The sequence below is a fragment of the Pezoporus occidentalis genome, unplaced genomic scaffold (assembly GCF_034315485.1).
Source record: "Pezoporus occidentalis ecotype Australia unplaced genomic scaffold, CSIRO_AGI_Poc_V1 ctg32, whole genome shotgun sequence".
NCBI classification, from domain to species: Eukaryota; Metazoa; Chordata; class Aves; order Psittaciformes; family Psittacidae; genus Pezoporus; species Pezoporus occidentalis.
In genome coordinates, this window is record NW_026915158.1 from 1,081,128 (window position 1) to 1,097,839 (window position 16,712).

The 16,712-nt window shown below is 36.2% G+C and overlaps 1 protein-coding gene across 1 annotated transcript in view; it reads right to left on the bottom strand.

The window, feature by feature from the left end:
• The window catches only part of TMEM131 (transmembrane protein 131), a 98,417-nt gene that overhangs the window by 36,364 nt on the left and 45,341 nt on the right, over positions 1–16,712 (bottom strand). Inside the window, exons 5-12 of the mRNA XM_062628565.1 lie at positions 11,330–11,453; positions 10,266–10,382; positions 9,309–9,431; positions 8,633–8,713; positions 6,389–6,539; positions 6,103–6,159; positions 4,996–5,057; positions 540–648 (exon numbers count right to left, since the gene is read on the bottom strand). Coding sequence (XP_062484549.1) covers positions 540–648; positions 4,996–5,057; positions 6,103–6,159; positions 6,389–6,539; positions 8,633–8,713; positions 9,309–9,431; positions 10,266–10,382; positions 11,330–11,453 — 824 coding nt within the window. The remainder of the gene's footprint in view (positions 1–539; positions 649–4,995; positions 5,058–6,102; positions 6,160–6,388; positions 6,540–8,632; positions 8,714–9,308; positions 9,432–10,265; positions 10,383–11,329; positions 11,454–16,712) is intronic.

Sequence of the window (16,712 nt, forward strand, 5' to 3'; positions counted from 1 at the left end):
CAAGATAGCAAAATAAGACAACTTTCACAGTATGGTTCTCAAGAGCACAACAGAGCTTTGTTTCCATAGGCATTCCACCATAAAATTTAGAATTAAGACTTCAGATTCTTTTTTAAACTTCATAAGGATCAAAGGGCGATTTCTTCTAATATGCATTACTGTGAGGAACACATCCTGGTTTGATTTCTCAAAACTAAATCTCTATTTAGACAAATTCTGTATTTTAAATAATCAATGTCTTAACATAAAAATAATGCTTATTATTTTTAGAAATAGGGAATTTTTTTTAATAGAAGAATTAAGAATTCCTTCTCTTCTCACCAGTATTTACCAGTCTAAGTTGCCTGCTGATTATGATCAGACAATCCCTTCAGAAATAACTGAAGGCAGAACTGTAAGCTTTTTCCAGGTAGGAAAATTCCATTTCCTTCTCAAAATTATCAGTAACATTTTGTTAAGGGAATGAAAATAATTCATGACATTTCAACAAGTTTTAAGAATCACTTGAAAAGTTCTAAGAAGACAGAAGTAGTACTTACCATCAAAGCTAATACTTGCAACTTTGGTATATTTACTTTCAGAGGCTTTTAACGTAACTGGCTTGAAATGTACTGTAATAGCTTCATTCTGTGGTGTAGGTCTAACACTCTGCAAACAATCACAATATGAAGCACCTGTAAATTTATCATCATTAACAGACTATAAAGCCTTCACATACCCTTCGAAGTGATACAACTGCAACTAGTTTTGGCTGAGTTCCTACAGGCCTGTCTTTCCTACAATAAGGCAACATTATAAGAGGCTTTCAAACTTCTTTCAAGTTCTGCAAATTGCTCTGTATGCAGTGAAGTGGGCAACAGAGTTCTGCTTGGGAATGCAGGATGAAATGAGAATATAGCCAGAAACATCTTAATAAAATAGAAAACAAGCATTATTTAAATCAGTATTCATTTTTTTTGTCTTAATGCTGCAGGGTTACACTGGCTAGACTATTTGCTTCTGGGGCACGCATTAACAAAGTTCTTAACTTGTGTAATTACTCGTGCTGATACAGACATCTACCTTGTCTCTCATCCCATGCTATCTGCAGAGCTGCCACACTAAAAAAAAAACCAAGCCCCCAAACCCCACCAAACTGTAGAGAGAATGGTTTTGCAAATCTGAGACGGCACTCTTTCTATACCAACACTTTACAAGATCACCTTTTGCGTCTGAGGATTACTGTTTTAAACTAAATGAAAAAGGTAAATTGGCCATTACTAGAATAGCAATTGTGTCAGTTATCAGGCAGAGATGATTTGTAGAGATACTCATAACTATGCAGCACCATTATGGATTCCATGTCAACATCTGAAAACTCTATAAAGAGCGCTAGCAAAATCTTTACCTAGATTCCATGGAGAGAATCTGGGCACAGAGTATTTAAACACTCTTGTTCTGGTTTTGCTTAAAATTAGGATGGCTGCCATGATTTCTCCTGCCCAGATGTCTTCTGCTGTAAGAACAGCTCAGTTGCTTATGCAGCAGCTGTTAAGCTGCCACAAAGTACAGGATGCTGTATTAGGGAAACTGAGTGCTGGTTTACCTTATGCTGGGCTACAGAGGTTCAGCACCTGCCTCATAAGCAACTGAGCCCTTCTTGGTCAGAGAGGAGCAAGGGGAAAGCTAGTGACACAAACCAGTAACAGCTCTTTCAAACTACGCTCTCCTTGATTGTAAATTAAAGCCATAAAATCATGCATACATAATTCAGTTCTGCAGACCACATGATCCTTAGAGGAAACCGGCAGCACTGCTCCTACAGCTAATGAATAATCTCTGTTAGCTCAAGCAGAAGTTCTGTATTTTGGATTTATAGCACTGACCTTTGCCAGCCATCTTCATATACATAGTGCAAATATTTGCTATTTCTCTTAATGAGGCAGTTCATAATTATCACCATTTTCTTCTAATGAAAATCTATGCTATGTATCTGAGACCTTGAGGTATCTTTAAAAATAAAAGCTCTTAAAGCAGACGAAACCAAAGCTGCAATCAAGTTCTCAACTTTTGCATGACAGAAAGCATAACATTTCTATCTCTCTTCATGCAAGAGCCTGCTTTTTGATTATTGAAGTTTGAAATTACGCTGATTTCATTTAGTAAATCAAATTGAAAAATACTCACAAGGACAGCCTGTTGCCCAGAAACCTGGCAGGTTTCACTTAAACCACAGGTGTAACATCCTAGATGTATTTACCCAAAATGTCTACAGCTAATGAATTTAGTTAAGGAAGGAATTTACACTGTTTTGCTGAAAATTTCTTAACTGTACTATGCACATTTCTCATTTGCTGCCTGACTGCATGCTATAAAAGGAAATACAGAATTAAGACAACTAAAAGTAAAACAAATATCCTCAAGAATCCTTTCAACTTCACTTTCCCCAAATTTTAACCTAGAGCAAATAAAGCCCAAGCAAAATCTGTCCTGAGATGTGCCTTAAGAATTATCAAATACGGACAGGTCATGAGGATACAGGCAAAACAAGTTCCATCAAGAATTTAATACCACCAATTCTCTCTGAAAATCTCCTAACAGCAACATCTGCGAGGAAGAAGGACTTAAATCAGATACACTTCAGTAACATTTGACTCTCCCATGGAGTGCATCCCAGTCAAGATTCCTGACCCTGCTGTATGAAGATGCAGTAAATATTTAGCATAAAACCATAAAATTATGACCTTAAATGTTCTTGGAGAACAGAGAAGGGAAAGAAAGCTTTGTGCTATTGCAGCAGTTACTGGGAAAGACTTCAAAGGTTTAAGGACTTTCAGACTACACCTATTCTAATAAACTAAAGAGGAGAAGAGTATGGGTTGAAACTGGCGTATGTTCATCCATACTGTTTACCTGTCAGCAGGCTTCTGAAAGTAGCTTTATCTTGCACAGCTAGCATGCTGCTCTAAAGACTGAGCAGGCTGTAGACTTCTGCTTTACAGATAGTAAAGACACAGCTGCCCTGCTGCAAGAGGAAAAAAGCTCTGTGGCTACAGGCAGCAGACTAAGGCTGAATTCATTTGTGTCAGAATCACCCTTGTATGGTTTTATTTGCTTTTACAGACAATTATTTTGTCAGTAATAACTTGGCCTTCAGTTTAAACAGGGACACACCTAACTAACTAAAGCTCATTTTCACCATAAAGCACCATTTAGAACAGCCACTACCTACTAGATTTTAATCCTTTAAGGTAACTTTCACTTGGTAACTTTGAGACGCATGCAGACTGAAAACACAATGGAGAAGTAAACTACTTCTTGCAGGCTGATGAAGAGAAATAAAAAATCTACTCTGAAGTATGTGAATTGTGACAGATTTATGTAAATATTTTCTTACACAAACACTTATCTTCAAACCAAAAGAACTCAGTTTCAATATATGGCTGTCCTGAAGTTCCTGGGTCTTATAACATGATTCAGGAGCTCAAATTTTGAAGTGTGTCTTAGCTTTTAATAGTCAAATGGGCTTAAACTGCCCTAAGGAAATACAAAATTTTCATACTAGAGAAGGCATAAAGTGCTCAACAATCTAGACTTTTGACAACATGGCCTAATTGCTGCAGCACGTTCATCCATGCTGCAGCAGTTCATCCGGTCATGAATAAATATGATTCTCCCTAATAATGGTGAAACTCTACAAAATGCACTTAAAGAAGCTTTTTTTTTTTTAAGACTTTTAGAACTCAAAAAAAAGCAATTCGAGTAACTTGCTCGTATTTTCCTCCACCAATTTGCTGGACCACAGCACGAGTTAAGTATTTAAAGGCAGAACAACTACAGCTGCAACTCCGGCAACAGTATTAGCAGTCTCTCATACACAGATGACCTGAAGATATTTAGTTCCTTCAGCTTAAATATACGCTAAATATAGCCTTGGCCTTTTCTTCTGACATTAAGATGAAATTTGTCACAGAGCTTTGTCCCACTGCTTTTAAACCCTAACTCTAAAGGGTCAGAAATCAATTTCTCAAGCTTTCCTAGAAATAAGCTACTCACCAGGCTCCTTCCAAAAATTCTTTACCCTTGTTTAGCACTTTCTATTTCCTTGATTGGCACAGCAACAGAAATTCACATCATCACAGTTCTTCAAATGCTAGGAAGGTTACAAACTTACAACAAAGTTGTGTCTTAATGAGAAGAACAATTGACTTGATGTGCTGTATGTGGCACACTAAAAATACATCATATCTGAACCTTATCTGCACCACATTTGCTGCTTTGACAGACAGCAAAAGAATAATTCAACTGAAGAAGTTCTGTCATGGCATGTATAATGGTTATCAAATGACAGCCATAGACTACAGTCTATGGTTTATAGTCTATGGCTCAAAGACCATAGCTTAAAAAAAATTGGGTAGTTGGGTTTTTAAATAGGGGAGAGTATGAATTACGCATTATGTTATGTTAGAAGTGATACTGACGGTTTGAACATACAGGTATTTGCACTCGGGAAGCACTACACATTTTAGGGGAAAAAAAAATACCAAAATACTTTCTTATTTCAAGCTACAAAGCAGATAACCTCAAGAAAACAAAGGTACTTTACAGTCTGCTCTTGAAAGCTACTCCTTGCTCATTTTAAAAGATAATGTTGGGCAATCACTTTATACACTCTCACGGGAGTGCGTGAGGAGGACGAAGAATCCCACAGACCCTGCATTCATCTCTCACTCACTGAACAGGAGTTAATGTTCTCAAGTATAAAAGCTTCCAGAGCCTTAGATATTACAGGCACAACCCATAAATCCCAGACCAGCCATTCGAAGAAAGGTATGAAAGCAAATGTATTTTACCATGCATATAGATTATTTGCCTTACTACTAAATTATGTTTTCAGTCACACATGACCTATCTTCCAATTCTGAACCTTACATGGTGAATCTGTGAATGATTGGTTTTTAAAAGAGAAAGTAAATTCAAGCAGAAAATTTCAAATGGAAAGGAAATAAAACTTACTGTAATTGGCACATCTTTTGTTCCTGAATTTAATAAATGCAGATTTAAAATTTTTGGCAGATCTGTTAAAGAACAAAAAACACACCTGTCTATTAGGGTATTTTAACATAACTTCATACAAAGTCAAACATAACTTCATACAAAGTCAAATGTTAGGGTATTTTAACACAACTTCATACATAGTCAAAGCTGGTTTCTCATAAATCTCTTGTTCAGTGTTAAAAAGTTAGACTAACATGACAGTACAACCAAAATAGCTAGTCTCAAGAATGACAAAGCTGCATTTTGGTGTATTGATAGGTATTATATGCTTCAGCTAACCATTTATATTTCTAACACATTAAGGAATGAATAAATAATTCTAAATTCAAATATACAAATAACGCTAAAAAAACACTACAATGAATGATTTTGACAGATGCACCAATATTCAGCAGAAACTAATCTTACTTAAAAATCTTTTCATGTTAAGTTGCAAGAAAAAGTACTTCAGAAGCTACCTTTTTTTTCAGCTGAATGAAGATTCATAGTGTTTTTCTTTGGTAATGAGTCCCTTTTACAGTTTCAAAAGATATCTTCAGCTTTAGCACTTTCTGCCACATACATACATATTTAGTTTTATTAAGTAATATCAATTTTAAATGTAAAATGTTAATCATAAATGTTTGTATCACTTCAAGAAACCAGAAGATCTTATCATAAGAAATTTGATTCAGTTCGCACACTTTCACTATTGCCACGTCTGAAAATTATTTAAACTTAAGCATAGGTAAAGTAACCTTTCAAAAAAGTTCACAAATTAAGTAAACTGACAATGGTTTCCAGTTTAAACCATGTGCAACTGTGTAAGACTAATGTTATTACTAGACTTATACCTGGATGTGCAAGCTACTGCTTGCTTGTACACATCTCAAGTATACTTGCAGAAGAATACATTTGTGCACTATTCTAACACTGTTACCGGGCTCTTGAAACTCTGGCTTTTAAAAAGCATTTTAAAGTTTGCAGACTTTGCCAGAGGCAACCTTGAACAGCACAAAGGTAACAGGGCTTTCTCCTCCCCACCCTATTCCTTACAAATACTTTGAGACCTAAAGCATAGTTTACCTTGTGTTCGTAGTGTACCAAAATCTAGCATTTCTGTTGATGAATAGATTCCTGGTGCTTTAAGAAAGAAGAAAAAAAAAAGAAAAAAAAAGAAAAAAAAGTTACAATTTTCTTGTTACACTTGATATACCTAATTAACTTGAAAGTTAAATAAGCTGTTATACTTGATATACTTAATTAACTTGAAAGTTAAATAAGCTGAATAACTAAAACCAAAACCACCCAAACCCCAACAAAACAGCTAAACAAACACAAGCAACAAAAACCAAACCACTTTTCTACAAACCTGTTGTAACTTCTACTTCAACAGGGAGAATGATAAACTCTGTGCTGTCTGAGGCATTTGTTTTTATTCTAATGAAGGCTGTATGATTATCTGCTTCTCTTGAAGAAAAGCTGGCTCTCATCACTCCTTTTGTTTCATATGGAGGTATTTCCTGATAAATAATCAAAGCACATCTATGAGAGAGCAATAATAATGAAAAAAGCTGCCACACACACAAAAAAATTACAGTAGAAGTATTAAGAGTATTTTGCATTAAGAGCAAAACCTGCAATACCAGTAAGACATTAGCTACATGTTATTAAAATTACCATTAAATGTAGCAAGGATAGTTGTAATCACCTAATATGACGCTGATTAAAAATTGGCATATGCAAGAGGATTTTCACACCCCATTTGATTATATTTTATGTATTAAAATCATGGCAAAATACAACAGACTAAATTGACAGAATTTTTTGTTTGGTTTTTAATTGAAGATGAAAACCTCAATTTGAAATTTGGAGCTTCTTCCATTTTAAATCCAAATAAATATGGCAGAAAGTAGGAATATTTGATGAGTAGTCCTTGTATCAATAGAAGCTGTCAACTGAAACTTATTTCATTTGACAGCTTCTTTCTGTTGTGCTTTTGCTGAAGGAAACTAGACAGGGCATAATCCATATAGGGGCTGATCATATTATATACCTCTTCTGGGCTTTCTGTAGCAGAAACTTACACCAATCCATTCTGGAGGTCAAGCTGTATTTTCCATATCACAATGACTATAGATGTATTCTTTGAAAACTGTTGAACATCAAACTAACTAGCTTCAACTGCTACTACTTGGCAAGTTCCTAAACTAAGAAACTTTCAAATTCTGTTTTCACAGACCCATTCACAGACCCAACATAATGCAGCCATTCATTAAAGTTTGAAAGGCTGTGGTTTGTCTCTTCCATATGTGTAACCAGGGATTCAAGGTTTGTCAGATCCCTGAAGTAACTTTGAACAGTGATTACAAAAATACTCTTACATATGCAGACTGCTTAATCCAATCATCCGAATATTTGGCATCAAAACAATTTTAGACATGTTATCACCATATTTCAAAAAATTTCTTCTACTTAGCAGCTTTTTCTAACTTCAGTGCAGCTCTTGATATAGCCAATTACAATAATGTATCTGGGTGTTTCCACCTACTAGTTGCTACAGAATTCAACATTCCTCAGGAGTTCTTTTGACAACAAGGAAGGGGCTCTCTTTAGAAGCAATGCCATTTAACTAAAATGGTGTCAAAACACTAGGATCTTAATTTTTTAAAATCCATTTTAATGTTTCCTTCTAAACCTCAGCATCTGTTCACTCTTTCCACTGCATTTTTTAAATGCTCATGCTCTGTATTCATACTCACTTGTTTGCAACTTTTGTATTTAGAACTAAGATACTGCTATTCTCATGGATTTTCTCGAGAAAAGCCAGGAAGTTTTGTGATTGTCCTTCTTAGCTCACTTGGAAATACCTTGGCTTTACTTATTACAACAGATGTAACTGTCAGCGACTGAAATGATACACTTGAGCAAAAGACAAGTTTCAGAGCCCAATAACTTCAAAGTATCTCCAGACAAAAAAAAGGGATCAAAAAAAGGAATAATTCTAATTAATGAGCAAAACAGGTTTTGTATCTAGTTAGAAATTCCCAACAGTGTGGTATAGAGCACGGAGCCAATACTTTACCTTCAAGGTGCTTCTATAATTTATTTCACTTAAAGGTATCAGTATGTGATACTTCAAAACTACATTCAGTGAAGAACACAATGAAACAGATTTAATGGGGCAGACTGAGTTCATCAAACCCACTACTCCGTCTTCAGCAGCAGACATGAGAGTAAAGAGTAACTGCAGGGCATGTATGCGAAAATACTTTCCACAGCAGTTTCTGGACACTCTCGATTCATGATCTATGGCCATCAGAAGGCTTACATTGTCCAGAACACTCAGGTAGGTGTGCTTATTCTACTGGGAATCTTCTTATTCATTTCTAAAAAGCACAGCTCAATACACATCATTTCTTTCAATTAAAATTTTCCTTCAATTCCTAGCACAGACAACTAACAGACCCTGCTATAATTTCAATTTTCATGGAGTATTTTTAATGATAACATGACAAGAAATAAAGGTGGCAAAAAGAAAACCAAACCCCAAAACCATGTCAAAAAAGCCCTGCCCAAACAAGTACAATGAATGCTGCAAGACATGACTACTCACCCATAGCTTCCTTGTACCTCCTTGCTGGCCTGTTGGAAGCTCTAAATGGAGATCACCTCCACTGGAATACATTTCTACAACCTGAAGTGGATAACAGGAAAATGTCAGCACTTAACTTCAAAGGGATCCTGTTTCAGTTATCAGGTATTATAATGTATAACGGCATGTGTTAGCAACTATTTGACCACTGGACTATCTTATTCATTCACTTCTAGCAATGAATGTACAGACATTAATCCTGCCTTTAACATAAGAATGCTTGCCAGCATTACATACTAAGGTAGTCCATAAAGACACCTTATGCTGTGCAAAACAAGCAGAAGGAAGCAAAGAGGCATGCCTGGATTAAAAGGAAAGGATCTATTTTACTTTGCTTCAGTATTTTTCTTTATTACCAGTGAAGTTTCTTTATTTTGCAAAATTACAACAGTTTTAGAAACAGAAATTTCATAGTAACTCCCCAGTTTAGCAAATTAAGAGATCTGGGAGCACAGTCTACAATTTCTAGACCAACTGACTTTCATTTATACAGAAAAACTTTTATATAACATGAAAGACTTGGCCTCAAATAGCTTCAAAGTTCAAACAGAATTTTAAGCAGTACCAAAATAAGCAAAAATTCAGTTTATTACTATAAGCATGAGAGACCATTCAATGATTTTTCTCTTAGGCTCACCTGCAAGGGTTCACTGTGAGGGTTATGTATATTTATTATAGGAGAAAAACTGCTATTTACAGGAACTCGTGCCCCAATAAACGGGCGCAATCGATAGGGGTTCGGTACTCCAATCCCAAACACCTGATTCAGAAAAAGAAACAAACTTCAGTAGCTGTAAGTAACTGCTGCAGATGTGCACCAATTTTAGCAATCTACCAAGTACTCTTTTCAATTAATTTTATGCTATATTTCTAACTGAACATTTAAACTCAGCATCATGCTAATAAACTGGCTTAGTCTGCACCTAGAGGGTATTTCTCACACCTACTGCTTCCTTACACTGACATATTTAGAATATGGGAAGTCAAAATACCTCCCCCCCGCCCCCCCGATACTTTGAAACACTAGATACCAGCTAAAGGTTAAAAACATGTGAAACATCCTTTAATCACGCTGTTATGGAACAGACTATCCATATGGGACTATCCATTTTTGTTGTTTTCAAAACACTGCCACAGCAAGAGTCATATTCTTTCAACAAGAGGATTTCTGTCTAGTTTATCTTTCTGAATCTCAAGTAATTTTTTGCCAGCTTAATGAATAACATTGTCTTGGCTCTGGATCAGATGAGTAGAGACCTAAAGAATGAACTAGATCACTGCAATGAGCCACTAAAATAACACACAAACAAAAAGGTTGTTGAGAGGATTTTAAACCCTACATAATTTCATCAATCAGTCTTGCAGTACTACCCTACAGATATTTACACTGGTATACCTCTGTGTTACAACAAGCAGCGGGGATGGAAATGTCTTCAACCAGGCTGATAAACACCTGCCACTTCCCCCCACTATTGTGCGGATATACTTAGATGGTTAAGCATGCCATAATGTCATTTCCAACCCAAACCATTCTATGACTCTATGATACTGCTCTGGTTGATTCACACTTTCTGAAAGGGTATCATTCTCTTACCTGATAAGTAAATACCCCATGATTAGAAGTGTTAATAAATAAAGTGTTCTCTACATTTCCCACTACTCTTGCAAGGAAAACTACATCAAATGATGTATTCCCTCCTGGAAGAATTTTCTGGAAAAAAAAAAACATAAAAGAAAGCATGCAGAAGAATAAGTAAAGACATTATTGAAGACATTCCACCCTGCAGACGAACAATAGTTTTTGTGCTATAGAAGATCTCCATATGTTCATTATGGAAAGCTGAAGTTAGAAAGTCTACTGCAGATTTGGAAAAGAAAAAAGAAGTTTCAAATAAAAATGTATAAAAAAAAATAATAGAAATACTAACACGTTACAGCTGTTATCTAGGGCAGGATCATATTTAATTGTATCTTTATGTTGAATTCTGACCTTAAGAGTTCAGATTATCATGGATATATTTTAGACCGACAGTTTACAGAACACTGGAGAAAGGCAATTACCATAACACTGAAGTGAAATAGGCTCCTTATAGGCAGGTTTCCTGCATTTTTTAGTGTTTACATGGCCCCTCCTGCTGAGCCACAGGCCCTGCAGACAAAACTGAAACTAGGCGACTGTATCTGACAGCAATGTGGTTACAAGTTAACCCTGCTAACACCATGCGTTGTTAAGTTCCAAGTTCCTGCAACAAGATTGCAGGAGTTTTAAGTGCTTTGGAGAGACTGCTTCACAACAACAATTTTCAGAAAAAAGAAGTACGAACAGCTTGTTCCTGTATGCATACTAAGGCAATGTACACAGTCGCTTCAGCAACAATGGAGATCTGCTGTTCAACTGCCAATTACCATTTACACTTCCAGTGTAGTCAGAACCCTTATGCAATATTTCATTCCCTCTCTTCTATTAGGGTCTGCGTGGGCTTCTGTGCTCAGTTCAAATTTACTCAGTAACTGATAGGGGATCAAGAACTGCAGCATCTTAAAACTTTTAGGTATGTAGTTATTGCAGTAAGTAGCTTATCTAAAGAGAAAAGGGAAACCAAGCTCCCATTTGAGGGAGGAAGGTAAAGCTAATTTTAATAAAGTGGAATAACTTACCCTATTTTGAAAAAATGATGCATGAAAATGTGATGTTGTAGCAGATATTGATATTAGCGTAATTGTTTCTTCTGAGCTAGGGTTATGTAGGTAAACTTTTTCCATTTTTGGCATTCCAACTGGCCTGTCAAAACAGAGAGAGAGAAGATTTTTGAAGTGTTAGAATTCCAGAAAATGGAGCACTCTGCTTTGTCCTATTAAATCAGATAGGAACATACCAGTGAACCTCACATTAAATATTGTTTTTTTTTTTTTCAAGTAGCATCTGTAAATTCTACCTTGAAGAATTACTTAGTAAACATCTTTTCCATTATTTTACTGATTACTTTTCCTGAAGGCTTACCTAACACTTTATCATCCACTGAAACGGCTCTTACCCAAAATGAAATTCTATTTTTCAGGTTTTTACTTCAGAACCAGAAAAGGCAAAGTTTTCTATTTCTGTGCTAGAACTTCTAAATAATTATCTTAAAAAAGGTTCACAAAGGAACTTAAACAGAACACACCCTAGGCAAAAGCAAAAGTCTAACCAGACTTTTTTTTTTCCTGATAAGACTATATAAGTAGTCTTACTCCGAACCTAGAACTTTTCAGGAATTGCATCTTGTGATCTACAGAATTAAGTATACAGACATGCGCAGCAATAAATATTTTATTTTTTATATTGCATTTGAATCTGTATCTTAAGGAAAGAAAAAGAAGTGCTTGAGAGAAATTCTAGAATTTGTCTAAAACAGAGAAGTCAAAACAGTTGAACAGCAGCACACATTTTCAGTAACAAGACATGGTAACAGTTTATTCCATACAAGCATTAGGCTTGTCCCTCTTTGCTTACAACAGCTGAGGTGCCAATAAATAAGTTCAGTTTCACCAATTATTTTTCAGTCTGGCATCTCTTCAGAATGTTTTTCATTCCTTTTAACACTTGTTAAGCATCAGCACCAAAACACCACTAAAGCGTGTAGATTATAATTCGCTCCAAATTAAATTTTGGAATCCAAAATATTTAGCTCTTAACTTTCTAGACATATTCCATGTAGCATTCCCTTCCATGTCACCTGCTCCGAACATTGCAAGCACTGCAAAACTATTGATGACAACTGCTACCTGCAGTACCTGAAGAGATGATGACCAATAACAGGCAATTGTTCTGCCATCCTCAGTTAACTTTAATAGGCCAAATTAATAAGCACTACTGTAGTTGCACCTTTCTACAGCTTGGAGGGGAAGGGGGGGAGATGTGTCTCAATAGATAGAGCAACATAAATTTACTGTAAATTAGAGGTTGCATTGAATGAGAATCTAGTGACAGTAATCAAACTATACCACAATTTAAAAAGCAACTGCAGTTAAGAGACAGGACCTGCTACTTATGAAACGTGGGCTAAACAGATAGATGCTAAAGACCATGATATTAATTCAAAGCCACACTTATTAACCTTCAGTAAATTGTATCGTCACTCACAGGAGACTATATACGCACTCTATAACTGCTTTACTTGCCGAGTCCTCCTAATTTCATGTCTCCATCAGCAAATACTTGGTCTTGCTCCTTCTTTCACCATCAAAAACAAATCACATTTTTACTTCTCTAGCTTAACAAGTATTTAAGACAACCATTTTAATCATTACCTTTTAAAACATGTACAAAACACCCAGGCTAAGCCATAAAATAAAAGTACTCATATCTGTTACAAGTATACAGGGGGATATTAGTCATCATTTAGGGAAAGCGGTCATGCCTTAAACAAGTTCTCTCTGATTCTACCAGCACAACAAAAAAAAAAAACGAAAAGAAATCAAGCAGAACAGTTCCCACCAACCACAACAGCAGGAAGCGAGAGAAGATGAGGTAGATTTTTAAGCTCTGCATTACATGTGAGCAAACTACATGATTAGTGTATCGCCTGTGGTCTCTACAGAGAAACAGTTCTGTACCGAAAGCCTAAGATCAGAGTTGATGGAAGTGACACTTTTCTGCTGCATAATGTATGAAACATCACAAAGCCAAGAACCCCATGTTGAACGACTCTGTAATAGTGAAGTGCCAGACTGTTGCTGTCAGAAAGGCAGTTTGGAAGTAAAACTCCATACCAGGAAATGTTTCAAATACTAAGAGTCTCTTACAGCCCTCATGGGTTCCTGGTATGGAAAAGAAGGAAATACAAGACAATATATTTGAGAGGCTAAAGCCTATAAAAACAACTAGCAAGGAACCAGCAGATACAACAGCTCACTAACTTCAGATTTCACACTAAAACACCACAGTATGATTACAGGTGATAAATGCAGAAGTCAGTAAAAAGGAATTCTGTTGCTAGGACTATGTTTCATTTTACTATTTTGTTGACCATTCTGATTTTGAAACAATTAAACCAGTATTATGTTTTCCTCAGATACAGCTTTCCTTATATGGTTTAAGCTTGATGTTAGCCAAATCTACAGAAGTAGGACAAACCTCACTTGTTCTTTCTGCCACCAGACATGGTAAAATCCAGGTAAAACAGTGCGGACCAGACACCCTTACGAACCTACATCCCAAGCAATAATCACATATAGGATGCTTCTCCAGGCTGTGGATTATCAAGCCGCAATGATCTGCACAAGCATAGTGTTATGTGGTGCCAAATTTTACAGCAGAATTTCCTGGAGCACTCACAGTTAGCACTTTTCATTGCAAGAAACTGGAACAGACACACACCTCCAGGCAAATATGAACTGTCAAAGCATGTAAGATTTTGCTCCTGATCTTTTTGTCCCTGCATAATGTTAGGTCCACCTACGCTGATAAAATCCAAGATACCACAACCTAAATGAGAAGATGGTAATTAACAAGGGTGAGGTGCCTGTTCAAATGGGTAAAAAAGCCTGCATTAATGTTCTTTACTGCTGCAACTCAAGTCTTTCTAAAGTCTTGAGTTAGTATCTGCAGTGTACTGTCAGCATGTCCTTGTCATAGAATTCATTGCTGCTTTAGGGATTGAGAGATAGACTCTTTTAACACAGGAAACCAGTGTCTGCATATAGGGACCTCCATAAAATGCTCACTTAATTTATGAAAACTGATACAAATCTATTACTGAAAAGCAAGAGATATAAATTCAGCAGATAAATTCTTCCTCTTCCATCTCCTATTCTTTCTAATGAAACTGAAGAGACAACTGAAGTCAACCAAAAGCTTCCCACTTAGATTTTGTTATGCTGGGAACATAGATAAACATACTCAAGATTCATTTCAGATAAAACTCCTAATGAATTTGAGAGCTTAACAAATATGTCTTCCCTTAAGTATCTTCTTTTAGAATCTTCAGCAGCTGCTGAAACAATTGTAAGATCAGTATGCCGAAGCATAAAAGTTTCACATGGGTTAAACCAGTATCCAGGGTCAGACAGGAGAGAAAAGCAGATACCTAGAAGGCAAAAAGGTAATGTGAAAAGCATACTAAGTCAGGTGCCCAGAAAATTCTCCCAGCTTCTAAATACATGCAGCTTGAGAGCTTCCTGAACCAATACAGATACTTCAGTCAGAAGATCAGAGGGAGTCAGTCACAATAAGAATTTGGGTGTTGACTTGTAGTGTATCCAGCTACTTCTAATGAAGTGAAATGAGCTGGTCTTGCAAGGTTCCCTCTCCAGAGACTGAAAGGGAATGCCTTTTCTACCCCATTCTGAAGAAAATGCTAGTTCCTGCACTAGAGAATTAGTGACTAGAGCATTCTTCCTGTTTCACATGAGTATTGTATGCATCACTGGTCGAACGACATAGACAAGTTACTCTAACTTCAATTAAAGAAGCAACTAAGTTTGAGAATTTAAATGCATCTTCAACTTGGAAAAGCAAAAGAAAATAGAAAGGGTTTGTTTTCCTACATATACTAGCCTCTAAACCAATTGTTTTCCAGCTTCCAGACTTCACTGGCTTTTAACAAACCAATAAAGTTCTTTTAACAGCGCAAATGCCCCATTTTAAGTTAGGAATCTAACTTCGATTACATACAACAAATCATACCTCTTCCAAACACAGTTAGCAAAACCCCATCTACAAAACACTATTAATAGAGTCTTATCCAATCATGTCATCAACTGTGATTTGAATAAAGAGTGTAATAAACAATTATTTCCTTTGCCAGCATTTTGCAGTCTATCATGCTATGCTAACAAAACCAGAGGTAGAATCTGGACTAAAATGCCAATTTACTGTCAACAGCTTCTTACATTTAACAAGCTCCAATGGAAGCAAAAACTTGATTTGGTAACATTTTTTAAAAATTCCAACCACTCTCACACATTAGATGTGTATCAACTGTAGTGTGCAAACCTTTGGCACATTTTAGGTACCTCAGAGGTCCTTTCACCATTTGTTAATGTAATTGTTTGAAATCTAACAACCCGAGTGAACTGGATGAACTCTCTAGTTGCTAAAATTCTCCACTACTTACTGGTAAGAGATGAGAGTTCCTGAAGAAAGTAAGTTAACATAAGTTTAGGATAATTAGCTAAACTTATCCTAACATTATGTTACTTCAAGTAACATAGTTCTTGCACAGTTCTGAAGACCTGCAAGAAGGTCACAAATATTTGAGCATTTCCAAGAAACTGCTTTCAAGGCCTACTCAAGCCTCCATAGAACATCCTGCCAAATACTAGAGCTCACAAACAAGTACGAAAACATTATAAAAATCCCGAGAAAAACATTGCAAAGGAAATACAAAGTGAGACTGTTTATCAACAGAAAAGTGAGAGATTTTCAGAATACTGTCCTACCAATGAGAAAACTTTGCAGAATGGGACCTTGCTCAAATTGAGTCAGGCAAGAACCTCTGCTCACCACAGAAACATATGTTGATCAAGGATTAAAATATCACTTTTGCTAAAAGTGTAATTTCATACATTGCCAATCACTTCTATGAAGCAGGGGTAAGATGACAACTTCATCTTTAAAAGAATTCCACATTTCTAAATTTTTACAGTAAGCAGTCCTAGCTTATATTATGTTAGTAATCTAAAATACACAACACCCAAGCGCTCCATTACCAAAAGTTACTTCTACAAAATATTCATTGCAAAGAATTCATGAGTTTACTTTTGATATAGTCAGAGTTGAATTATCACAGATGAAGGCAATGTATCCAGATCTATGAAGATTCAAGGTCTCCCACAAAGCAGGTACAAGAACTGAATATAAACTGCCTTGCAACAGTATTCTTTAGTCTACACCCAGATGGGACACCTGCAAGAGCCCGAATGTGAAGACTTGTCTCAAACACAGGAAGCCATATAGGTAATGACTGTTCTGCCAAAATAGCCACAGAGCAGCCAACTCCCAAAGCTATGGAAGACAACATAACGGCTGTTTATGTGTTAAGACCACTTCATTTATTTC